Source organism: Mustelus asterias, chromosome 13 (genome assembly GCF_964213995.1).
Source record: "Mustelus asterias chromosome 13, sMusAst1.hap1.1, whole genome shotgun sequence".
Lineage (NCBI taxonomy): Eukaryota > Metazoa > Chordata > Chondrichthyes > Carcharhiniformes > Triakidae > Mustelus > Mustelus asterias.
In genome coordinates, this window is record NC_135813.1 from 13,968,502 (window position 1) to 13,995,127 (window position 26,626).

At 41.3% G+C, this 26,626-nt stretch overlaps 1 protein-coding gene across 1 annotated transcript in view; it reads right to left on the bottom strand.

Annotated features, from left to right (window-relative positions):
• Positions 1-6,272: 6,272 nt before the first annotated feature.
• ak8 (adenylate kinase 8) overlaps positions 6,273-26,626 on the bottom strand; it is a 160,871-nt gene continuing 140,517 nt past the window's right edge. The window contains exons 10-11 of the mRNA XM_078227557.1: positions 26,057-26,137; positions 6,273-6,519 (exon numbers count right to left, since the gene is read on the bottom strand). Coding sequence (XP_078083683.1) covers positions 6,273-6,519; positions 26,057-26,137 — 328 coding nt within the window. The remainder of the gene's footprint in view (positions 6,520-26,056; positions 26,138-26,626) is intronic.

Below are 26,626 nucleotides of genomic sequence, written 5' to 3' on the forward strand. Positions count from 1 at the left end.
ATCTGTACTAAGCAACGGTACTTTTTAATAGATCAACCAAAAACTGGAAGGTTTTGTTCCTGAAGAAAACATATTTTTGGACTGAATCCTAATCCTAGGTAACATCTATCTCCATCATGCAAAACTAAGTCAATTAAGCTTTAAAGTAAATGCACTTCTACTTTATACCCAATAAGACTTATCTAGACAGCCATATGAACGGAGTGGGAATGGAGGGATACAAAAGAATGGTCTAGTTTGGACCAGGGAGCGGCACGGGCTTGGAGGGCCAAAGGGCCTGTTCCTGTGCTGTATTGTTCTTTGTTCTTTGATATAAATATTGTATTAAAGAAAGTCTGGTATTTCAGTCAAAATAGTGGAAAGAGGTGACCCATTCTAGGTGTCCCCACTTTAGTCGTAGATAATATTTGATAACTTACATAAGAGGAGCATATGAAGCACTAGGTCCTGAAATGGTGGAAGAGATTCTCTAATTATCCATTGAGAATTGGAATCTTGCACAGGAACCTTTTATCTCTGGGCTGAATTGGTCTGATTTCAGGACCTGGACGAAGTTGATTGTGGTGATAGCCTATCAATCTGATCAAAGCATTGGGAATTTTAGCAACAGGTCTCCTGACCACCAGTTCTATCTGGGTGTTCTGGAGTCTTGGATCTGGGTGACAAATCTTTGACCTCCTGTGATTCCACCAGAAACTTGAGCTTGGTGATGCTATTTTTGTAGGTGTTTTGCTTGGGGGTTAACTATGACCTGGACAGATACTTCTGCTTAACTTGATCACTTCCTCCAACATTTTACAAAGAGCAATTTATCAGCAAAATTTCTTCCCATGCACATTCAGCTGAGCACAATGATAAAATAGTATTGGAGTTAACCCATCATATTTCTTTGAGAAGAATCACGTTCTTGAAACCAAATATTACTCTGTCTTGTGGCAGGCTGTGATAATGGCCTGCATCACGATCTCCAGATATACTGTGTGCCCAATGCCATTTTGCTTTATAGACCTTTTTAAGCAACATCAGGGTATGAGGCTAAAGGTTTGGAGTCAGAAGATCTCGGTGACTAGCTTTTTATTGGCACTCTAGGGAGATTTCCTCCATCCTGCTCTTTATTTTCACTTTCCCCAACGCTTTGGTGATTTCAATGATTTGGCTGTTCAAGTATATTGAATGTAGTTTATCTTATTAGGAAAATCTTCAAATACTGACTCATTTATCCAATAGTGAAATGGCTAAATTCTAGCAGTCTGTTGACCTTTTGTCCTATTTACTCTTCACAGTAATATTTCAATTAGACAGTTTGGGATATTATTTTTTAAAAATCTATCAAAACAATGATATCTCTTAGTCACCAGTTTTGTAAGTCAAAGTTTACTGTAGAAAGGTGTGGGCACAGACTTCAAAGGTTTCAGGCCTGATTTCCCAATCTCTGCTGATTTCAATCAGGACAATGGCTAACTACAGTTAGCCTCAGACGAATATCAGCTAGGTCTTCCTCTTCTGACCACTGTCAACACACTGGAAGCGAGAGTGTGGCGTTACTAGTGCTGTTCCAGTTTTGATTAGATAGCCGTGTGACATTTATTATCAAAGTTCACAAATGAACAGTGGTCACTTGGGTGAGGTTGAAGGTTAGTCCAATGACTGTACAACTTTATCCCAGTCTACCACAAGGAAAAATATTAACCAGAAATGCAAATTCAGCCATATCATTTTATCTGGCAAGGGAGGCAAATAAATAACATTTCTTTGGCCATGCAGGAAATAGTGCCTGTTGTGTTTGCATCAATGATTTTCACAAGTGGATTCACATCAGTTAAATCATAAAGTGCCAAAACAAATCCAATCGTTTCAAAGTGCTTAAAAAAAATCTTCTTTCAGAAAACGGTTGCAGCTGGCTGTCACAGGCTGTAGTGGAATGATCATAAAAGACATGAACTAAATTTATCTTTTAAAAGTGTCCAGATCTTATTGCTGTTTCATTGACCAGCGTCGATTATACGATCAATCATGTGGTTAATGGCAATGAGTAAGTTGGCATAATTTGATTGGAAAATGTTCATGTTTCATCTCGAGTCTCTCATGGAAGCACCATCAATGTTTTTATATTTGTAAATAAAGCAACCAAAATAATGTTTTGAATCCTATTATTTATTTTTTTATTCAATGCTTGTCACCTGCTGAGAGAAAGTGTGCAAGGAGTGGAGACATAATTCTGGAAATGCAGAAAAAGGCACTTGGTGAACAATGGCACAAAAGATGATTACTTTTAAAAATTAGTACACAAGAACATAATGACAGGAGCAAGAGTAGGTCATTTGGCCCGTTGAGCCAGTTCCACCAATCTTTCTGATCATGGCTGATTTTCTATTTCAATTCTACCTTCCTGCTCTGGCCCCCATTCCTTAATTCCCTTGGTATCCAAAAATAAATGGATCTCTGTCTCAATTATATTCAACAACTGAACATCCCAACAAGTCTTTAGGGTACAAAATTCCAATGCTCCACAATTCTTTCAATTAAGATAGACACATAGAAAGAAACATAGAAAAACTACAGCACAAACACAGACCCTTCGGCCCCACATGTTGTGTCAAACATATCCCTACCTTTTAGGCCTACTTATACCCCTCTATCCTATTAAGTCCCATGAACTCATCCAGGAGTCTCTTAAAAGACCCTATTGAGTTTGCCTCCATCACCACTGACGGCAGCCGATTCCACTCGCCCACCACCCTGTGTGAAAAATTTCCCCTGTATCTACCCCCCAGCACCTTAAACCTGTGTCCTCTCGTAGCAGCCATTTCCACCCTGGGAAAAAGCCTGAGAGTCCACCCGAATTATGCCTCTCAACATCTTATATACCTCTATTAGGTCTCCTCTCATCCTACGTCTCTCCAAGGAGAAAAGACCGAGCTCCCTCAGCCTATCCTCATAAGGCATACCACTCAATCCAGGCAACATCCTTGTAAATCTCCTCTGCACCCTTTCAATCTTTTCCACATCCTTCCTGTAATAAGGCGATATATTCACCTAATCTCAATTCTAAATGGTTGACCCCTTATTTTGAGACTGGGACCTTTAGTTCTAGACTTCCCACCCAGCATCAGCTCTATCAAGCCCTTTAAAAATCTTACTGTGTTTAAGTGAGGTCACCTCTCATTCTGCTAAATACCCAGGAATATAGTCCCCGTCAACTCAACCGTACCTCATTGGGTAACCTATTGGAATCAGGCCACTGAATTGCTGTGCTCCTTCCGAGGTTAGGATATCTAGTTTCTGGTATTTGTTCAAATATTTCTCCTCTCAAAGTAAGTGACCAAATTTGTAATACTGAATCCAAGATGGCTGGGCAAGTTTTAATGTAATTCTTACGGTGACTACACTTTTGAATAGCAGCAAGAATGGTGTTAGCACAGTAAAGATTTTATATCATTGTACTTTCAGAACTGCAAAAACATTGATATTTTAAATATCATGGAGCACCTCCCGGTGTCCGTGATTATTTTGAACCAGCTGCTGTATCTACACAGGAATTTCTGCGATTGAATTTCTTCAACAACAATGCACTGTTAAATTGAAAAAAAAAATGAATCATTCATTTCTTAGCAATCTGATCTTCAGTACTCTCCCCTAACAAGCTTCCAAGCATTGCTATGCTACATACAATGTCTCACCTACAGAGAATGTACGTCAGTCAGGCACTGCAAGTAAATAGGGCAGAAATGCCGGTTTAGGATTGTTTTCTGTAGGAAATTGGATTTATTGTATTTTCCTTTTTATGGAGCAGGCAGGTTGTAGAATTCTCTGAGGGAGAGGGCGCACATGACAAGCCTGTTTGGCGAAGGCAGTTGGTATCAGCCTCTTGAGGGCCATGTAAAATGTAGTTTTAAATGGTTATTTCTTGTTCTTTAGTTTCTGATTTAGTTTTAATTTTCAAACATATAGTTGTATTATAAAATGCCATTTGTAACAGCCCAAAAATATCCCCAGTATTGTATCATTATTTATTCCTCCACATTCTGTGCAGAGGAAAACACCATTGCTTTGTATATTAAGCATTTGCCATAGATTGTCTGTCTTTTAATACCCAGAGCAGTAATTAGGCTGACTTGGTACACAGTTATAACGAAGAGCAATCTCTGTTTTTCTCCATTTCTGAGGGATCGTTAAACAAGAGTATTAACATGTTCTGCTGCCCCACAGCTCAGCGCTTGTTCTCAATGCTTGTTCCCAGTGGATCCCAGAGGTCACTGACTGACCTGAGTCTGCATGTACAACATGGAAAGGAGCAGTCGCAGCGAGCACAGTTCCTTGTTTGCATTCATCTGTGCGCTCACCAAAGTGGGGGGAAAATGGAGACACTGCATAAAGCAGGTTTACTACAAATGTGCTGTCATTAAGAGAATAGCGAATTGCATAATTGGTATATTTACTTAATGTATTTTATCATCAGCTGGCACAGTGTCAGTGAGAGAAGAAGCTCCATCAATAAAAGCAGCATACATTTAAATAACAAATATATGCTATTTATTTTCTGTTTCTTTGATACCCACTACACCTATGTTGCACTGTTGCTTAAGTACCTTAGTGAAACAAGTGAAAGCAAATACCAACAACGGAATGTAAAATTAGTGTACAGTTCCGCAGCTAGTAACATGGTTCCAGGTTCAGGTCTCAAGGCTGCCATTCTCTTGAATTTATTCAGATATTGTACTTGGCACCCACGTGAAATAGCCGGGGACCTGTGTGATGGCCCCCAACTAAAATTCTGGCAGGTGGACTACAAGGAGGAATGGGGCAGCACGTTAAGTTGCTTGATGTTCAGAGGATCGCCAGCCTGAAAATAGGGTCAAAAATCATCCCCTCACCTCTATATTTCCTAACTGAAAGGAAAACTTGCATTTATATAGTGCCTTTCCTGACCAGAGGACATCTCAAAAGCGCTTTACAGCCAATGAAGTAGGGTTGTTGCTGGAATGTAGAAAACATGGTCACCAATTTGTGCAGAGAAAGGTCTCACAACAGCAATGTGATACTGACCAGGTAATATATTTTGTGATGATGGTTGAGGGATAAATATTGACCAGGACACTGGAGAGAATTTGCCTAATCAAAATCGTGTCATGGGTATTTTATGTCCACCTAAGACAGTTGGGCTTTCATTTAATGCTTTGATGAAAGATTCTAGGTCTCTGCTTCTCTCTTCACATATGCTGCCTGACTTGCTGATTATTTCCAGCGTTTTCTGCTTTTATTCCCAGTATCTTCATGAGGTTAAGTTTCAGCTTGTGGAAAATACATGCTGCCTTGAGAAGCTGATGTATGTGTTCAGCACAAATTAAAAGTATCTGCAGAGAACTTACAGCAGAAATTCTGGAAATGAAGATTGCAACTGGAGTACAGAACATGCTGCACTGAAAATAGGACTCAATTTGATCAAATGTTCGTCAAGAGGAATCTGAGTTTTCTGACCATCGGTTGCAAACATCATTTAATGTGATCGACACTATACCTTGCATATGTAGTCTGTCGTTGACTAGCTGTCACCATATACCATTACTCAAGGGCGTTAGTTTTTATGGTCTCTCATAGGGTCTTGTAAGAATGGTATATATAATTTCCACATTTGGACTACAAAAAGTTACAGCAAGCAAGGCAAGTAATAGCAACTGAAACAGGCATCCACAGGCAATTTTATTTAACTTTGGGTACCTTACATCAGCTGGAGGCCGCGTAATCTTAGGTTACCATTCCAGAAAATATCTTTGTCTGCATCCAGTCAAGAAATATAGAATAATAATGGACAGATAAAAATCTAATGACCAAATAAACCCCTTTGTGGTGCATCAAGAAATGGTGTTTGCAACTTGCACCCTCAAAGTATATTTTCTCAAAGGTTTATCCTGTCGAGTCCAATACTCAGACTTACTACACCAAAGAATGATTAAAAGATCACTACAATCAGGTTAAGTTACACCAACACTAAAGAGTCTTATATATAGCAATATTGTAATGGTCACAAACCTGAGATCAAAACACATATAATTTCCCACCAAGCTATAAAAATGAGCATCTTTCTCTAATTAATTTCCAATGATTAACCCATATTTGTCTGGAAATGTTATGAGGCAAGATTTGACAGAACAATGGGAATCAAATGTGTATTTCAGGGAAAAGTTTGAAATTAAATTTACTGTTAAATAGCATTGAAATATGCAGAATATGTAAGAAAGACATTACAGGAAGAGTCTTATCTACAATATTACTCAAGCAAAGACATTTGTGTGTTTTGACAGTGGTTTGACAACATGGCTCTCAATGTATTCAAACACTGTGTAGGGATCCTGGTCTGCATTGACATGGATAACAGGGTTATAGAATTGCTCCAAGTCCTTAACACTGGCATGATACACTTCCAGTGCATTTTGCACATTCTCCTCGGAATCCTTGGGACTTATTTTGCAGCGATTGTAAACCTCACTGGTTGGTGCTGGTTTGTATATGGAGTGATATCTAAAAAGCAAAATAATAATTGCATTAACGAAAGAATAAGTATCATGGGGAGTCTGAACTGTGTCCTTTTAACTTCAATCTGGACTAAATCAAACCCCGGTTGATGTTATTCAGATTTCTAATATTTGATTGTCAAGATTGTCATGAAGTTATTTTTTTAAAATCTTGTTCTAATCAGAATTCAGTAATAACAGCCCAAGGTGGATTTTAATTCCACAATAAATCTATATTCTTAAAGTTGAATGATATTGGAAAACCATCTGTGGAAATTTGAAAACATATTACTTTTAAAATTAATTTTAAAACAATACCTTGAAAATATAGTAATTTTGTGGTGTAGATCACAGGAGTAAGGGAAATTAAATATTTTTTTATATAAGTATTCAAGTTAATAAATTAATATTAGGAAAAAGTGCTGAAAAATATTGAATGCTACCACAACACAGAGGCATTAATAGGATAAATCTCACAACATTGTCAGGGAATATTCAAAACAACTTTGAGAACATTAAAATTATGCATAACACATTAGAGATAATAACCAGATCTATAGCAAATATTTATGCTCAATCATATGACAATAATTTAAATTGAGATAATACTCGCAACAACTAATTAAATATATAATGTAATAAATATCATAAATTCCTGAGCATCATGCTGAGCTGTGATGTAGTAAATAGTTAATGACTAATTAGTTAATGTATATTATTGTTTTGTTAATTATATTTGACAAAAAAAGTAAATAATTCATCATATGGTAATTGGAGTTGCCTCGATTAAACATAACGACAAATCAAATCTAAAAGAAAAGCAATAATGAATGTCACAGATAGCACATTATCAGTGATACTGAAATTAGAACGGCCACGTTAATTGATGTCTTTGAAATAAACTTGCATTAAACATTTATCCAATTTAAAATACAATAGGATTTTTTTTTGTTGTAAACTTTGAAACACGACTTGAGAAAAGTGAAGGCAACTACTGGCTGCGGCCAGCACTGCACTTTGAGCCGACCGAAGATTCATAATGATTCTATTGTGCTGCAAACATGGAAGCCAATTTGACTTTGAGCTATTGAATGGATGTCCGACTGCAGTCCTCAGCCAGAGACTTGGTTCAGCGAGAGAAAATAATGAGAAATGTACTCACTTTATTTTATTCTCCACCTCTTTCACATCTAATGGGCGGAATCTTGGCAGGCAGGGGCATTTCATTTGGAGGGAAGCAGGAAATCTGTTTTCCCGATTATTGGATAAAGATCAGAATTTTGTTCATCCAACTTTCAAGTCAGATCGAGTTTCCAGGCGAACAATGTTGAGAATTCTATTTGTGGACCTTCACTTACATAGAACATATAGAAAAGCTACAGCACAAACAGGCCCTTCGGCCCACAAGTTGCGCCGAACAATTTCCTTACCTGCTAGGCTCATCTATGACCCTCTACCTTACTAACCTCCATGAACCTATCCAAAAGTCTCTTAAAAGACTCAATCGAATCCGCTTCCACCACCACTACCGGCAGCCGATTCCACGCACCCACCACGCTCTGAGTGAAAAACGTACCCCTAACATCTCCTCTGTACCTACTCCCTAGCACCCTAAACCTGTGGCCTCTCGTGACAACCATTTCAGCCCTGGGTAAAAGCCTCTGAGAATCTACTCTATCAATACCCCTCAACATCTTATACACCTCTTATCAGGTCACCTCTCATCCTTCGCCTCTCCAAGGAGAATAGACCTAGCTCTCTCAACCTATCCTCATAAGGCATACCACTTAATCCCGGCAACATCCTCATAAATCTCCTCTGCACCCATTCTATGGCTTCCACATCCTTTCTGTAATGAGGCGACCAGAACTGGGCACAGTACTCCAGGTGGGGTCTGACCAGCTGCAGCATTATCTCCTGATTTCAAAACTCAATTCCTCTATTGCTGAAGGCCAGTATTCCATACGCCTTCTTAACCACAGCCTCTACCTGCGACGCCACTTTGAGCGTCCTATGAACCCGGACCCCAAGATCCCTCTGCTCTTCCACACTGCCAAGCATCTTACCCTTAATATTATATTCTTCCATCCTATTCGACCTGCCAAAATGAACCACCACACACTTATCTGGGTTGAAGTCCATCTGCCACTTCTCCGCCCAGTCTTGCATCTTATCTATGTCTCGTTGCAACTGCTTACATCAAGTTCCGGTGGCAAAAGCTGTGTCAAGGCTGGAAATGGGAGGCAGGTGAAGGCTTGGGGGGGGGGGGGGGGGGGGGAGTGTCCAGGGAAGAGAATGTCCAGGGAAAGGCAGGTGGGGGGAGGGGGAGGGGGAGGGAGCGAGGCAGAGAAGGGTTGGTGGAGTGTGTCTGGGAAAGTGGGGGAAGGTTGTGGACAGACAGTGTCCAGGGAAATGGTGGGGGAGAGAAAGTCTGGGGAAAAGGGGAAAGAATGCTTAGGGAAAAGGTGAAGGTTGGAGAAGAGTATCTGGGGAAAGCGGAGTGAGGAGAATGCCTTTGAGGATGGGGTCAGTGGTATTGACAGGGGGGTCGAGGATGGTAGGAGGGAACAATCATAGTCAGAGGTGAGAGCGGGATATGGCAGGGTAGCTTGTCCAGTGGGAAAGTTTGGTTGGTGAAGGTGGAGGGAGAATGAGGGGGAGGCGGCTGTGCTACACAGGTGGGTGACATAGTGGGAGGGGTAGGGTCAGGTTGAGCATGGGGATGGTAATGGGTGTTGAGGGGAGAGAAGGCATGTGGATTATAATGGCGTCCAGAATCATGTGGAGGGGTTCAAGGATGACAGAGGACAGAGGAATGGTTATATTGGGTGAGTCAAGTGTTATGAGGGGAGGTTGGTGGGTTACAGGGGGAGGATAGAAGATGGTGGACCGAATCCAGAAGGTGATGTACACCATTTCTCAAGTCTGACCTTGGCTATGTTGTTAGTCAGTGCGATACCCGAAGTGGAAGGAGGACCTTTTTGGACAGGTGGCATTCAAGGTCAGCGTAAATGGCTGATTGAGGGATACCCTAATAATCATGATGCTTAGTTGTGTTCTCCTCTCCATCCTGAAGCCCACAAGGCAGCAACCAACTCATGGGTCTCGTAACATTGAGATCCCAGCAAGGTGTGGAGCTGCATTCATTCTGTGCCATTTGCCATTTGCTTGTCAGAGGCGTGGATGAAGGGAGGGAGTGAGGTGGATTGCCTCCAGGGGGATGGTTGGTGGACGGGGGCAAACTTGCAACTCAAAATCCCCATCCTCATGGTTGACAAGAGCTCATGTGGTTATTCTTTCTGCTGCCAAGGCAATGATCTCCTTATAGAGGTTTGAGGGCAATGGAGACAAGCAGAATAGTGTCAGAGAGAGGTGGTGGGAGGGGTGGGGAGGGGATGCCAGGCCTAGATTGAGGTCAGGTGAAGGGCTTAGCATTGGCTAGAAAGAAACCTGTAAAAGGAAACCTGCTTACTAAATCACTTCAATTCATTCATAGATCCACTGAGGCGTTGATGATGCAGGCTGCAGGCAACCTTGCCTTGGTAATGGCCATTGTCCAGATGAGAAGGAGGGCCCTTTGCAGGTTGGCACTGGACCAGGAGGAGCAAGGGCCTGAGCAGCAAGAGGCAGTGGGGTCTCATGAAGGTCAAGATACTGGCATGTGGAGTCCTCTGCAATTTGAGTATTGGCCCGACCATGGATGCAAAACAAGTGATGTCCTTACCTACAAATGAGTGAAAGGCAATGCCAGAGGTACCTTCATATGTCCCGGAATGTGACAGCTCACATCTGCCAGCTTCTCTAGTATGGACTGTGGTCACAAGGACTCTGGAGGAGTAATGTGTAACTCCTGGCCTGCAATGAGTCAATTGCTGTCTGGGTGCCATTTAAATATGGCGCCAGGACCTGCGACCCCATGAGGTAACAGCAGGGTGGGTGAATTCCTGCCACAAGATTCACCGTGATTCTTGTGGATACATGGTTAATAAGCTGAACAGTGGAAGATTGTCCATGTTCAGCTACCCTGCTAGCAGGAATCACACTGAATTACCTGCCAGACTTAGACTCCAGGATGGAACGTTCTGCCCAATGTGTTTTAAAAGCCAAAACTCTGTAATCCAAATACCTTAGAGTAACATTACTACTCCTAAACATAACAATTATTTAAATTGCAATGGAAAATAGATCATGTAGCTTAAAATCAGAGCTAGGAAATCTAATGGAATCCTTAATCAAAGATGTTACATGGGTAAGGTGGGTATAGAAGGATATGGGCCAAATACGGTCAATTGGGACTAGCTTAGGGGTTTAAAAAAAAGGCGGCATGGAAAAGTTGTTTCCATGCTGTAAACCTCTATGACCCTGTGTACTAGAAAATACATTTAGAAACTGAAAATAAGAATAGTCAGCACAGATTCCAAAATTAAAGGCCTTGCTTAACCAACCTTCTTGAATGCCTTGAAGTAATTGAAAAAGTAAATAAGGTAATGCAGTAAACATAATATATTTAGATTTCCAAACAATATTCAGTAAGGTCCCACACAGTCGACTCATGACTAAGGTCAGAATCATAGAATCCCTACAACGCAGAAGGAGGCCATTCAGCCCATTGAGTCTGCACTGACAACAATCCTACCCAGGCCCTATCCTTGTAACACCACGCAATCCCCCTGAAACTAAGGGGCAATGCCACCCAGACCTGTTCCCTGTAACCCCAAATATTTACCCCACTAATCCCCCTAACCTATACATCTTAGGACACCAAGGGGCAATTTAGCAAGGCCAATCCACCTAATCTGCACATCTTTGGAGTGTGGGAGGAAACCGCAGCACCGAGGGAAACACACGCAGACTCGGGGAGAATGTGCAAACTCCGCACAGACAGACCCAAGGCCGTAATTGAATCCGGGTCCCTGGCCTGTGAGGCAGCACTGCTAACCACTGTGCCACCGTGCTGACCTGTACAGTCTGGGACAAGTAGAAGAATAGATACCAAGCTAACAAAACAGAAAACATGGGTTAAACGGCCATTACTCTGAGTGTAAAATTGTGGAAGCTGGTGTTCCATAAGGTTTGGTGCTGGGACCACTGTTGTTCACCATTTACATAAACAATTTGAACATGAAAATTGAAAGTACAATTTCAAAATTTGTGACTGCCACCAAATTGGGAGGTCTAGATATGCCTCCCAAATACAGGACGACATTAATAAATAACTGTACATAACAGTGCAAGGCTCTTCAGAGGAGCACTATCAGATACCAAGCCACATAAGGGATAATGGGGCAGTTGACTAAAACCTTGGGCAAAGAAGGAGGTTTTTAAAGAATGTCTTTGAGGAGACAAGGGAGGGAGAGTGGTAGAAAAACTTGCAGAATGGCCCTATAATTGGCAGATGAGCTTTAAGATAAATAAGTGGTAGGAAATTTTGGTAGGTAGGACAAGGAGCCCACATATTCCTGGGAAATTAAATCTACAAATGGAATAGAGGCACAGAGAGATTTGGGTTACAAATATAAATATCATTTCACGGGCATTTGCCGTCATTACCTCTGTAAATGTGACTAAACTCCAGGATTTAGCACAGGTGCAGATTAGCACAAAAATCCTTAAATTGCAGTCTGTCATTCACTGCTCTGCCACAGGCTGTGCTACGGACTCCTGACCCCACTCCACCCCCACCCCCAGCCATCGCTCACTGAAATCAGTTGATCTGGTGAGAACTCCCCCTTTGCTACTCGCATATCATTGTAAGAAAGCCCATAAAAATATCAATGTGTTGTAACTGGGTATTTTAAACAATGTTCTGAATAATAACTACTGCTGAGAAAATAATCTGGCCCTGAAAGATTTGTGAAATGTTGTTAGATGTCCCCATTATAATGTAGTACTAGATCTTCTTAACTAGATTATTTAGAAAAAAGCTTTGAATTGTTTTAAATTACTTACAATATTGAAGCTTCTACCTTCACTTCGTGTCCATGTCTCAATCTTTAGTTTGTTCTCAGTAAATATTTTGAAAAGTGATTTCATTTGAGTGCCTTTCGTTTTCTGGTTAGCTGATTGTGAGCATTCTTTAATGTAATTGGCTGCTTGGACGACTTGGTGCCTGGTGACCCCACTGCAGCTAGGAATCCACATTAGAGAATACTACAGTCAAGAATGTCGAGAATGTTAAAGTTCTCGCCTTAGATTGCCTGAAATATCAGCGTGGTCTCATTCAAAGTCAGCAGTGAGCACCATTTCTTCACTGCCAAAGGCAAACTCTGGACCATTAAAAGTTGCAACACAGATTAATAAAGCTTTAATAAGTTCATTTCTACATGAACAGAATCAATGCCTTTTACCATCAACCTAACTTAAAAAAACAGGAGTGACTCAAAGACGCTGTTAAGTCTTCTGCTGGTTTCTTTATATCTTTAATTGTATCACAACTCAGTAGAAGCACTTCTATTTTTAAAAGTCCTGTACGCTACATTTGTTAGCTCGCTTGCAAATAACTTGCATCATTAAAGAGTACAACATGACACAATTCCTGGGCATCAACACAATGTCAATTACCAACAGAATGAGATTGTCTTGTGATGCTACAGTAGACATCTCGATTAGTCACTGCTACTGGAATCAGCCTACACTGTTCCAGTCTGTTCTAATAGTGACATAAATACCGCAATAAAGCATGCAGGATGACACAGTGTATTGAAGCTTTAATGGTTTGTACTGTCATGGACTTCAACGCTTTATTAACTTGTTATCTAGATCTTTTTGAAGCAGTGTGCGTGTGTGTCCTGTCTGCAAGGCAACATTATAAATTAAGAATAGAATGCCTAATTTTATTATATCTCTGAAGCAAGGAGCAAATCTTCTCTTATGTAATAAATTATTTAGTTTTATTTGTTGCATTGTCTGTTATTCACGGAATATTACTACACCTGTTTAAGTTCCCTTTAACTTAATTTCAGAGCTAACTGAGTCGTCCTGCATGACCATCCACATGAGAATATGATTTGCCCTCAGGTTTTGCCGCCCTTCCCAAAATCCTAGCAATGCCAAAGGGCAAGTCTAAATGGCAAAACAATTTACAAACTCTTGAAACTTAAGCAGACGCTGCAGGATCAAACCTAACAGCTTCTCAGAAACAGCACAAATACAGGGGATATTAATTTGCTGATATTGTGTGAGGAACACGGGGGTGTGTGGCGAATACTGTAGAGAGGACTTTCTGAGATCTGATTGCTCAGAGTGGTTTGTTGCAAGCGTGAAAGTGATGAAAAAGGTTGCTGAGACATGGTACTGGTCTTGCGTTTACAATCACTAGGATGGGGATAGTAGGGTAAGAGCTTTGGTGAAGCAAGGTTGCTGGATGACAGAGGATTGAAAGGAGGGTTGAATCAAAGCATTATTGAAATTTACAACATGGAAGTGGGCCATTCAGACCATTCTGTCCACACAGCTGACAAGTAGCCATCCAGACTAATCCCACTTTTCAGCTCTTGGTTTGCAGCCTTGTTGGTTATGGCACTTGAAGTGAATATCCAAGTACGTTTTAAATGTTAAGAGGGTTTATGCCATCTACTCCCATTCAGGCAGAGTTCCAGATTCCCACCACCCTCTGAGTGAAAACATTTCTCCTCTACTCCTCTCTAAACCTCCTACCTTTTACCCTAAATCTATGTCCACTTGTTATGGACCCTTCAACAAAAGGGAATAGATCCTTCACATCCACTCTATCTAGATCTCTCATAATTTGATTTGTTTCAATTCAGTCTTCCATCAACATTCTCTATTCCAAAGAAAACAACACTAGTCTATCCAACCTTGCCTTGCAACTAAAATTCTCAGTCTGGGCAACATCTTCATAAATCTCCTCTGTACCCTCTTTAGTGCAATCATGTATTTCCTATCTTGCAGTGACCACGACTGCAGACCATATTCCAGCTGTAGTCTAACTAGTGTTCAGTTCCAGCATAACCTCCCTGCTCTTATATTCTAGGCCTCAGCTAATAAAATGAAGTATCCCTTTTGTCTTCTTGACCACCTTATCAACTGGTCCAACCACTTCAGGAACACATGGATATGTGTTCCTCTACACTTCTCAGTAGCTCCTTCACCAAATTCCTTACCTCACACTTTTCCCAGCTTTCTGCAGTTTACAGCTGTCTTCTTAGTTATCAAATACATGGCCAATTTTTGTATCATCAGCAAACTTTTTAATCATGCACTTTACATCCAAGTCCAAATCATTGCTATATTCCTGCCCTACTAGAAACAGCATAAAAATACTCCTTAATTCCTGCCTCTGAGCCAATTATAGATCCAAATTGCCACTTTGCCTTGGATCGCACGTGCTTTTATTTTTGTACCCAGCCTGCCATGTGGGATTTTATCAACAACATTGATAAAACTATTTGGACTACATCAAATGCACTACTCTCATTAACCTTCCTCATTATCTCCTCAAATAATTCAATCATGTTAATCAGAGAACACCTTTCCATAACAAATCTGTACTGAATGTCTTAGATTTATCCATGTCATTCTGGATGAGGATTTATCCTTTTCTTTTAGCATTTTTCCAATGATTTTCCCACCACTGAATTTAGCTACTTGTCAATCCCTTTCTCCCTTTTTCAAAATTGGTACAATGTTGACTGTCCTCCAATTCTCTGGCAAACATACCTGTGGCTGGGAGATTGGAAAATGATGGTCAGAGTCTCCGCTCTTTCTTCCCTTGCTTCCCTGAATAGCCAAGAGTACAGTTCATCCAGGCCTGCGTATTTACCCACTTTCAAATAAGTTAAACCCCTTAATACTTTCTCTCACAGAGTTAATTTAATCTAATATTTCACAGTCCTCCTCCCTGATTGGAATGTCTGTTTCATCCCTCTCTTTTGTGAAAACAACCTTAAAGTATAAAGTAAGATTGGGGAAAGAACACTGAGGGGTGATTATGCAGTCTGGGAACTTTGGATGTTCCCACCACTGAATTTAGCTACTTGTCAATCCCTTTCTCCCTTTTTCAAAATTGGTACAATGTTGACTGTCCTCCAATTCTCTGGCAAACATACCTGTGGCTGGGAGATTGGAAAAGGATGGTCAGAAAATGATGGCAGATTTCCACTCCATCTGACGAAGGAGCAGAGCTCCGAAAGCTAGTGGCGTTTGCTACCAAATAAACCTGTTGGACTTTAACCTGGTGTTGATAGAGTCCTTACTGTGTTTACCCCAGTCCAACGCCGGCATTTCCACATCATGACTTTGAATGTGGCCAGGATCCAAAAACCACAAAAGGGTCCCAAAGTCCAGGAACAATGGAAGGTGGATGGTGTGATTTGGTCAACAGGGAGCCAGAATCTAAGCAGGTGTGCTGGGTGGGTGAGTATTGGGAGCAATGCATGGGGTGGGTGAGAGGGAGCATTGCTGGATTGGAAGGATTGGAGAAAATGTCTGAGATTCTTTTAAAGTTTATTAGTGTCACAAGTGGACTTACATTAACACCGCAATGAAGTTACTGCAAAAATCCCCTAGTCGCCACGCTGCAGCGCCTATTCGGGGACACTAAGGGAGAATTTAGCATGGCCAATGTACCTAACCAGCACGTCTTTCTAACTGTGGGAGGAAACCGGAGCACCCAGGGAAAACCCACACAGACACGAGGAGAACATGCAAACTCCACATAGACGGAGACCCAAGTCAGGAACTGAACCCAGGTCCCTGGCAATGTGAGGCTGCAGTGATAATCATTCTGCCACTGTGCCGATTCTGAGAAGTCTTAGAGTCAAAGATGGTGTTTGATGTAGAATGCTGAGATCTGTCTGTATGGTTGGGGGAGAGAAATATGCAGTAAATTTAAGACTATTAGTGACCCTAGAATGTTTCCAAACCTGGAGAAGAAATTAGTTTGCACTGCTAGCTATGTCAATGAATTTCTTTACCCCCATGTCAATGTTGCTAACGTATAGTGGATATTTTCCTCTGAGGATCCCATTAAAAGATGGAAAATCACAGGCTGTGCACTCTTAAATTTTCCATGTACACTATCAGCAAGCAAGCCTGGGAGCCCCAAATGGGAAAGTATTGTAAGTCTAGAATAAAAATTTTATGAATTTGTGCTATTAGCTTTGCTCAGAAGTGCATGTCAGGATTTCAAGTTTATCAGTTTTCTGAAGAAGTGCACAAAGGAAAAAGGATTAGTAAGGTACGTTGATGGAAACATAGCAACATAGAAGATAGGAGCAGAAGGAGACCATTTGGCCCTTCGATCCTGCTCCGCCATTCATTATGATCATGGCTGATCATCCAACTCAATAGCCTAATCCTGCTTTTTCCCCATAAGCTTTGATCCCATTCACCCCAAGTGCTATATCCAGCCGCCTCTTGAATACATTCAATGTTTTGGAATCAACTACTTCCTGTGGTAATGAATTCCATAGTTTGATAAAGGAGGGTAGGAGGAGGCTTATGTGGAGCATAAACCCCCGCACAGACCTGTTGGGCTGAATGGCCTGTTTCTGTGCTGTAACTAATTTGTAACTTTGTAGTTACGATTCAAGAAGACAGCTCACCACCACCTTCTCAAGAGCAATTAGGGATAGGCAATAAGTGCTGGCCCAGCCAGCGATGCCCACATCCCATAAATGAATAAAAAGAAGAAAGTTTGTTCAGCAATGAGGTAGGGCCTAAGTGCAGATTTACACTACACAAGTTTAAAATTGGCGTCAAGGGATAATTAACTTCAAATGTTCCCTTTGTAATGCACATTAACCCTCTAGAAAGCTGCACTTCACTTGCTTACAAATCTTATCCCCTAACCCTCAGTTCCCTTCAACCCAAGAATCTGCATTAAAGTTTTACAGCTGCAAATGTATTTCAAGGTGACACCCACTAGAAGAATGTAGCAGGTGTTTTTTTTCCATTTTCCCCAGTATCTGACTTCAATCTAGAAGATGGTATAGTTTGACTGGCAGTTTAATTTACAAATTACGCAAAGGAATCAGTCAGCGTTTCGCCCTCTCTGTTTTTTGATGGTCTGTGAATAAAGCTGCCATTCAATCCAGGGAGCTGTTTTCCTGAAGGAAATTAGACACTAAACAAAATTAAAAGTTCATGAAGTGAACTGCCTGTCATTCCAAGTCATCTTCTGTCATGGTTGCCAGAAGCTGGTTTTGAGCATCAAATTCATACGAAAAGCAAACAAATATGCCAGGAATTTCTGCTGCAGTTTTCTCCATTTCTTGCTCTTGTTTCTGCAGAATTCTGGAGAACAGTTGATTTCTACAGCATTTCTGCTAATATGATGGTGGATTTAATAAAACTCTACAGGAGTGTACTCCAGCATATGATACTGAGCCAGTCAGCACTAGGGGTAAAATAATCCACAAAAAGGTTTCAGCCTTCAATCAAATTAATTCCACACAACTGCCTGCAATATTTCTGATGTCTGAGTGTCCAAACCCCAAACCACACCCACCCTGCAGGCAAGAGTCCCAAAACAAATGGGAGTAATCACTTCTAGAAAGATCACCAATGTCTCAGATTGACAAGATTGTTTAAAGATCTAGTGAAGGATGAATACTTCCTGTATTCTTGTTTTCAAAAAAGGTTTCTTGTCCGTTGATGGTCATAATTTAATAACATTAACCAATGTCCAGTGGCACTATTCTGCAGCAGTTATAAGGAGCAGTATTTAGCCAACAGTGGCCAGGGCAGAAGTGGAGAGTCTCAAATTACTGGAGGTGCTCTTTAAAGTAGAAAAGTCAGTTTGGACTTCAAAGCCCTGACCTGCTTAAGTGTACACAAAGCCACAGGAGACAGAGTTGGCCAAATTAAATCAAAGGTTACCTCATACCCAGCATCATTTTCTGGGGACACAGCTTAAGGCAATGCACCCTCTCCTACTTTTCTGTCAGTGGGAGTTCACATAGAAAGAGTGCTCGGACAGGTTGGGATTTGCGATACCACTATGGAAGCAGTGGGCAGGTAAAATGGCTGCACCAGGGTAGACAAATACACTAAACATTTATTAATAAATCACTATTAGAACTGGTTCATTGCTATATTTGTGTTTTTTTAAAATGTAAATGATTAGGAAAAGCAAATCTGGATGTGTTCACAAGATTTGAGTAGAATAATTCACTTTAGATTGTGGGATAGATCCATTGCGTGGAAAGGAGCCTTAAATTGCGAGTGCAACATTTGATTGCGGCTCTCAGGATGACTAGGCATTTATATTTACCAGCAATTAAAGGAGTTTTCAATTGCTGTTCCTTATCTACTCTTAAAATAAACCTTTCAAAAAAAAAAGGTAAAACCACTGTCTGAAATGTGACCATCTATCAATGAGTGCAAGTGTCACTGTGCAGGAAGTTGTTACAAACCGCATTATGATAATGCTTTCTTGGTTACATGTTCAGTAACCAATAAGAGGACTTAAAATAAGTATTCAATCTTATTGGCCTAATGGCTATGCTGCTAAGCTACTGAAGTTTGTCCATTTAATAGGCTCCTTTTCTCTGGTCTGGCTGTTACCCTCAGAATTATTTTTCCCAATCTCTTGCTTAAACATAAATGATGTATTTCCACAATTAAAGTTTAAAGTTTATTTATTAGTCACAAGTAGGCTTACATTAACACTGCAATGAAGTTACTGTGAAATTCCCCTATTTGCCACACTCTGGCCCCTGTCCAGGTCAATACACCTAACCCGCACATCTTTCAGACTGTGGGAGGAAACCGGAGCACCTGGAGGAAACCCAAGCAGACACGGGGAGAACGTGCAGACTCCGCAACAGACAGTGACCCAAGGTTGGAATTGAACCCGCGTCCCTGGTGCTGTGAGGCAGCAGTGCTAACCACTGTGCTACATGTACATCAAAGATTAATCTTGAATTGACTGCCAGAGTCAATTTTACTAATCAATAATCTTATTTGTAACTTCTCTACTCTTATCCCTCAGTCCTATTGTCATCTTGGTATCAGATACTATGGCTGGAATTTTATTGCCTCGCCCGCCCGGTGTCAGGACAGGCGAGGCTCGCAATGTCCGTTGGCCTTGGGCAGGATTTTACGATCACGCCCAAGCAAGGTTGTAAAATCCTGCCCTATATGGCTTCCTCTGCCTTGAGTATGGCGGGCAAGAACCACATGCTCATTACAGTTGGAGGTGTGCTACCACTATATTAGAATAAGAAAAAAAAACAGCATTATGTCCTCTGCATAGTAAATATGGGTGGCACAGTGGTTAGCACTCATTCTATGATTCTATTAAATAAGGGATCTAACATCTGGTTGTGACCCCCCATATTGAGTTGTCCTAAAGCAGCCAGCCTCAGCCATATGATCATCACCACCACCCACTCTCAAAATCTGAACACTGATGCCACTCTCCAGGTTCCCCCTCCACAAACTGCCTTTAATGACTTGCACAATAGATACTGCTGACGTTGCAACTATCTTCAAACCCTCTGCTCCAGTGCATTATCTGGGGATGCCCATTGGGTGTCCACAGTCCACAAATAAATTGATAATGAAACCTAAGGCCAAAACGACACATGTCTTGGGCTTATCCAATTAGTGCAAGGATTGTCCCCATTTTTGAGCATATCCAGATTTCTTGTCAATTGTGTAATATTTCCTTACTAGTTACGTCAGAAGGAATGACTTCTAATATATCTGCTGCCCTCTGTAGGCTATTTATGACATATCATGGATTGACAAATATTTCCACAAGCTAATTGTGCAGAATTATTCCCCACTTGATTACTTCTGTACTGAAGGCTGCAGTAAGCTCTGTGCGTTTGTGGAAGGCCTGTGTACTTTATCCCAACGCCTCTTTTCATGAGTTAATTGTGGAGAATTATCTGACTGTGGGGAAATATCACAATACTATAAAAACTGGAGAAGCAAAAAAACAAACTTAATAAGGAATGACCTGGCTTCAAATTATTACTGTTATGTTTGCAAATAGTTGGGCAAAACTGACTTAAAAGGAAGGCCAAATAGACTAGAGGTGCAGAGAATAAAGATGGAACTTGGCACCTGGAATTTCTAAATTAGAGGCAATTATCCTTTGTCAGAAATAAGTTATTAAGTATTTTTCTCCATCTTCACATTTGCAAATTTAGAAAAGTTCATTGGTACATTTACAAATCTACTCTCTATCGAAGATCATTAAGGAAAAATTATATCAAGGCAGGCATTGTAATGAATGATTACCCTCTGTTTGGTCCTGTTGAGGTAGGCAGCATGCAAACTTTTGCTGCTTGTTCATCCACATGATTACAGTATGCAGCCCAGCACAAAGTAGGCTGCTGTTCGTTGCACAGACAGTAGGGAGCTCAGGTGTGTGCACATGTGGCAAGTACAATGAACAACTGGCCTGCATCTCTTAATAGACAGTCATCCCTCTTAAAGGGAGCTGCTACCATGCTACAGGAGCTGCCAGAATGGTCTCAGGAAGGCTTTGGTTGAAGCAAATGGAGCAAAAGGACAGAGAAAAGACTCAGAGGTCTTTTGATGCAGCACTGAAGACCAACGTTGAGGGTCAAAGGGAGGAGAGAAAACACAAGCTGGATTTTATGTGGCACCATGGTCTCGTGCCCCTGACTAAAAGGTCGATGGGCAGTACGCCCACAAGAAGGGCAGCTGTCATTCAACAGTGAATTGACTCTCAGGAACAGGAATTTCCATCTCAAGAGCTGGCAACACCAGTTGGGAGTGATGGCCATTGCTGGGGTTACAGGCAGCCCCCAGTGGAGATTGTCACTGAAACCAGACATCAAGACAGGTGAGGTGGGTAAGTTTGCCAGGTCAGGTTGGCAGTCTCCAGCAATGAGGGTGAGGCAATCCTGAGAAGGGAATTCTCCAGCCCTGGTTAGGGTGGTCATTTTCCAGAGTCTGGTCCTGAGGAACTGGCTGCAGTGCTGGAAATTGTTTAATAACCTTAAATAGTGGTGAAGGTCAGTGAATGCAATTTCAAAAGACATATCCTACCCACCATTTCACTAAGTTGATGTTGCATTGGTACCTGGGGATGTCACCTTAAGAGAGTTGGAATCTGAAAAGGCGCTCTGCTAGCTCTCTGGTGGAAAGGGTCCTGGATGTGTTCTCTTGCTCTTCCCTGGTGGCCTCTGAAAGCCTGGTATCAAAGATTGCACCCACATGATAGCAAGGTTGTGGAGGTCACAGTGCACCACCACACATTTGGAGACATGCTCTAGGGAGTACTAGAGAACACTTTTAGATCAGTCCAGGCAGCGGAATCGTTGTTTCAGGATACCATGACATTCCAGTTCCCTGCATAGATCTCATTGTAGATACACTGTCTTTGCTTAGATGGGTGGCAGAGAGGAGAGTCGTGTGCCAGGTGTAGAGAAGATAACCTTGAACCCAGCAGTCAGCATCTGGTTCTACACACTGGGTCAACGATGGTTAGTGTAGGATGAATGCAGCATGATACTGCCCGGATAGCAGCCATTCACCAACAGGATCTTCTGGGTATGGTTATACACCAATTGGATGCTAATGGAGTGGTAGCTCTTGCAGCTGTGGTACAGTCCCCATTAACATTTGGGGGCCTGCAGAACTTTATGCGTGCAGTTGATTTCACCCTGCACCATTGAGAATCCTGCAAACCTGGCAAAGCTCATTCCTGTTTCTCTGTGGTAAGTGTAAAGGGTTAACATCAGAAGCATACATGGGGTGGGATTTTATGGCCTCGCTTGTCCCAAAACCATGAAATCAGGCCCAAGATCAACGGACGTTTCCATGTTCCGCCCCTCGCCAGCTCCAATTCCTGTGGCAGGCAAGGCAGTAAAATTTCAACCATGATGTTGGTTTAATAATGATGTCAGATCACATGGCTAAGTAACAGGGATCTGGATGAGGAGAAGCTCTAATCTTGTGTGGAGGTCCAAATGTGTATATACTTGCTGTAAATAAACAGTTATGATTAGAGAGATCACATACTCGAGCAGTATACTTATGGGAAACTAGATAACCCCCCAAACCCTGTCTAAACCCCAACCACACAACAAAACAGTAATCACGAAGATGATGAAGCCCTTTCTCCTACGTATATGCAGATTAGGTGGATTGGTCATGCCAAATTGCCCCTTACTGCCCAAAGATGTGTAAATTAGGTGGATTAGCCATGAAAAATGTGAGGCGTTATGGGGATAGGGTGGGTAAGAAGTTCTTTCGGAGAGCCGGTGCAGACTTGATGGGCCAAATGACCTCCTTTTGCATTGTAGAGATTCAATGGTACTGTATGGGACCTCTGTCACTTCCCTGATGCAGCAATTGGTGGCAAACCAGGAGATTTTCCTGATGTCATCCTGATGTCACCCACCCAAGAAGGATCCGTTGGTATAAAGGTTTAGGTCAATGCTGAACCTAATGGCCACTGGCAGTTCCATCCTTACTCTGTAGGCCTGGTTGTGCTTCATCAGTGAAATGCAGTCGCTGCACACTGCTGGCTGAGTTGGAGGTAAGGGAATTGCCCTTAGTGGATAGGCTTCCTCTCTGTATAGACAACTTCCTCTCTCTGCTGCTTGTGCTTCATTTCCAAGTCACGTTATAGCCCAAAGGAAACTGCAACTATAGAGCATTACTGAAGCAGGCTTTCGCTTGACCTTCCAACTCCTCTGACTCCTTGTAAGGCCAAAAGAATTTTCAAATCTCCTCCAATAATACTCAATGGAGTAATTTTACTAACTTCATGCCAGGAAAGCCAAAAGCACCCCAATTGCACGATTGGCCCTTTAAATAGAATCAATGGAGATGGTGGGAGTAGGTGGAGTGTGTTGTGTGTGTGTGTGTGGTGGGTGGCCATTTGTGCAGCTGAATACATGCTGAACTATGAGAGTACATTCCAAATGGCAGATGTTAGAGGCTACCTAATGTCATAATCCACCTACTTTGCATGCTTGTGGTGTGTGCATACATGCACTAGTGCCCTGACAGTCAAAATGTGAGGTGTGGACCATGCCTGATGTGGTTGGAAGTGTCCCAGCCACCATTTTGTACATTTCAGGCTGCAACAGCAGCATCATGGGACCAAATTTAGCAGCCCAAATATAACATGATACAAACTCAAGATACAAAATTTCAAAGAGAAAACAAAGAGGGGCAAATATTACGGCACAAAGCAGAAACAATTAGATATTTAATATAGATTAACCATTTGGTAATGGAATTCTCATCTATATTCTGGTCTACTTTCACAAGAGGTTGAGTGAAGAAGAATCAGTGAGCTGATTTGGATTCAAGGTCCACAAACTTTAAATTTGCTAAGAAAACTGATCAGATTATTAATTATGTTGTTGCAGGGCGAGATAACATTAATTGGAGAAAGATTATTATCTATTCTGAACTGATTTTCTATATTTTCTTATCAATAGAAGAGAAACAAATCAAAATTCAAAAGTCATGGTTAAATAATGTCATTTGGAATAAACATTCCGAACCCTGTGGAAGATGCTGGGGAAAGCCAATGGCTGATGGGTCCAGGCCCACAAGATGCCCAGCTATGTAAGTTTAATTTTTAATGGTTTCCTTATTGGCAGGAAGAGCTAGAGCATTCCACCAGGTCCTGCAATGAACTTTGGCCCTCCTGTGCCCCTAGTGTTAGGGATCAGATCAAAAACCCCGAGGTATATTATGAAGTTAGACTAGACCCCAAATATTTTTGATTTTGGCATTAGTGTGAGCATAAGGTGTTTCACTCCAGGTGTGATTCTATTGACTCACTAGGAAGCTATTATTAAAACAAACTTTATTTAACAATACAGTTTAACTATAACAAAAAGAATTAGCATAACTTTTACCAATTGAAATACATGACAAGATGCAATTCTTAACTGCTAGCCTATCTCTATTAATTCTAATTTAAGCAATATTCCTCATAAACATAAACCCCTCTTCAAAATCAATCAGCAAACAATAGGCTTATGTGCTGGTATGTGGGCTGCTAGTCCTCCAGTCTCCAGAACACCTCTGGAGAGAGATACCAATTTTCTCACACCTCAATTTCTCAATTATGCTTCTGCATTCTCAGCATGTGGGCTGCCGAGGAGACAGATCGGCACGATAAACCAGAGTTGGATTTTAAACATACCTTTCACAAGAAACATGACACAAAAACATCTCTTAAAGGCACAGTATTGTCACACTAGTTTCCTTTGCTATTGCTCCCCAACTTTCCAAACACTTGCCTGAGTGTTGCCTTACCAAATGGGGGCTATTGTCTAAAGTTCCTGGCTGCGCCCAGATACCTGAAATCACACTCCTGTTTGCTAACAATCTTGACATTCTCACCAAAATAGGCCAGAAGTTTAAGCAGGAGGCACAAGTCCCACAGCTGAAGCTGAAAATGGGAGGTGAGCCTGCTTTGGTCAGTGGGTGGAACCCAGGGTCAGCATACTGCCACATCCTTAAGGAGAAGCAGTGGTCATTGTGAGGCTCCACCTGCAGGATGAGGATGCATTAATGGCTGGGCACCTTCAAAGTAAGGTAGGTGGGGTAGTAAGATGCCTTAATTGGACACATAAGTAGCTAAAGTGGGCTCATACAGCAGACAATCTTGTCCACCACTGGCAAAATGGCATGATGGTGAGAGGATTTCTAACAAGCCACCTGACAGCTTCCACGCTATTCTGCCAGCCTTCCCATCTTCCAACTCATCCGCAAAGGGCTGGGTATTAGAGAACAAAAGCACAGTCAGCAATTTGGTGATATCGTTGAGGAATTGGGGAAGGATATTATTGAAGAGGCACAGTAAGCAGATAATGAATATGATGTGTGAAAGTTGGCTTGTGAGAAGGATTTGCATGATGAGGGGACTGAGGCTACAGGAGGTTAGTCCCGTACCTGGCTTAGGCTGAAGGGAAAGAAGAGGAAGAGGAAGTGGCTGAAACTACTGTTGGGTAGTCTTCAAGACAAAAAAATTCCATTAACTCTTCACCCTTAGCATTATCCTACAAATCATATACCACAGCTCATGGACCACAGATTGAATAATGTGTTACTTTGGGCACCCATTATAAAAAGGATATTAGAGCTAATAAAAAGGAATGCAGTGATTTAGTAGAAATAAGAGGATATAGTTATGGCAAGATTCTTGAAAAAATAGGATTGCATTCATTAGAGAAGAGAAGTTTAAGAGTGTTAAGAGGACTTAAAGTAACTAATACAGGTTTCAATGTTTTGAAAGTGCTTTAAAGCATAAATATTAAAAGATGTTTTTCACTAGTTTGTAGATTGGTAGGTAAAATGAGAATATAAACTTGGTAACTCAGAAGGCAGAGATTTCAAATCTAATTATTATAATAAATATATATTACATCCTGATCTATAGGTAGCAAATGCAATCAGTGAAGTTTAAGGTACCTGTGGGGATAATCAATGAAGCTGATAAAACATCAAAGGTTTCTATTCTTCTTTTGGTGATAAAATAAAAATGCACAGCACAGATCTTGTGGCTAAATCTACAGTGGCTCACACAATGGCTCACACAATTGATCATTTTGAAAAAGAGAATCACTGACCTTTCGCCTGTAACGGGATCCAACAACCTCAATGTGAGACGCTCAATGACAGCATCATCAGGAACATCCAGAAAAAACACCCTTTAAAGAAACAGCAAATCAGACACAGAATATAAGTAGTCTGGGTTTGTGGAAGGTTTATAAATAAGAACGAGAATGAAAACAATCAAATTGCACACTGGTCAGAACAAGCCTATAACGGATTGTAGAGGTATCCCATTATAAATATGCGTGCAGCAGTCCCTTGTATGTCTTCTCTGTATCAACTGAAAAGAAGAATAATACCCACTAATATCTTTAATTTCATTCTTTTCTTGAATTTCCATTAGGCAATGCTATAATTGAGGGTCAGATGGCTAAGGAAACATGTGGATGTAAGTAATGTAGTAGAGTCTTCCACAGATAACGTAAATCTTCAAAGTATTTAGGAGAATGATCTCAACAAGAATCAAGCTGAAATGTTTGCTGTATGTACAATGCAACCAATGACAATAAGATAGAAGGATGGTCACTTTACCACAGGAAGGGGAAAATCATGTATGCCTACTACAAAACTGTCTTAAGGACAGT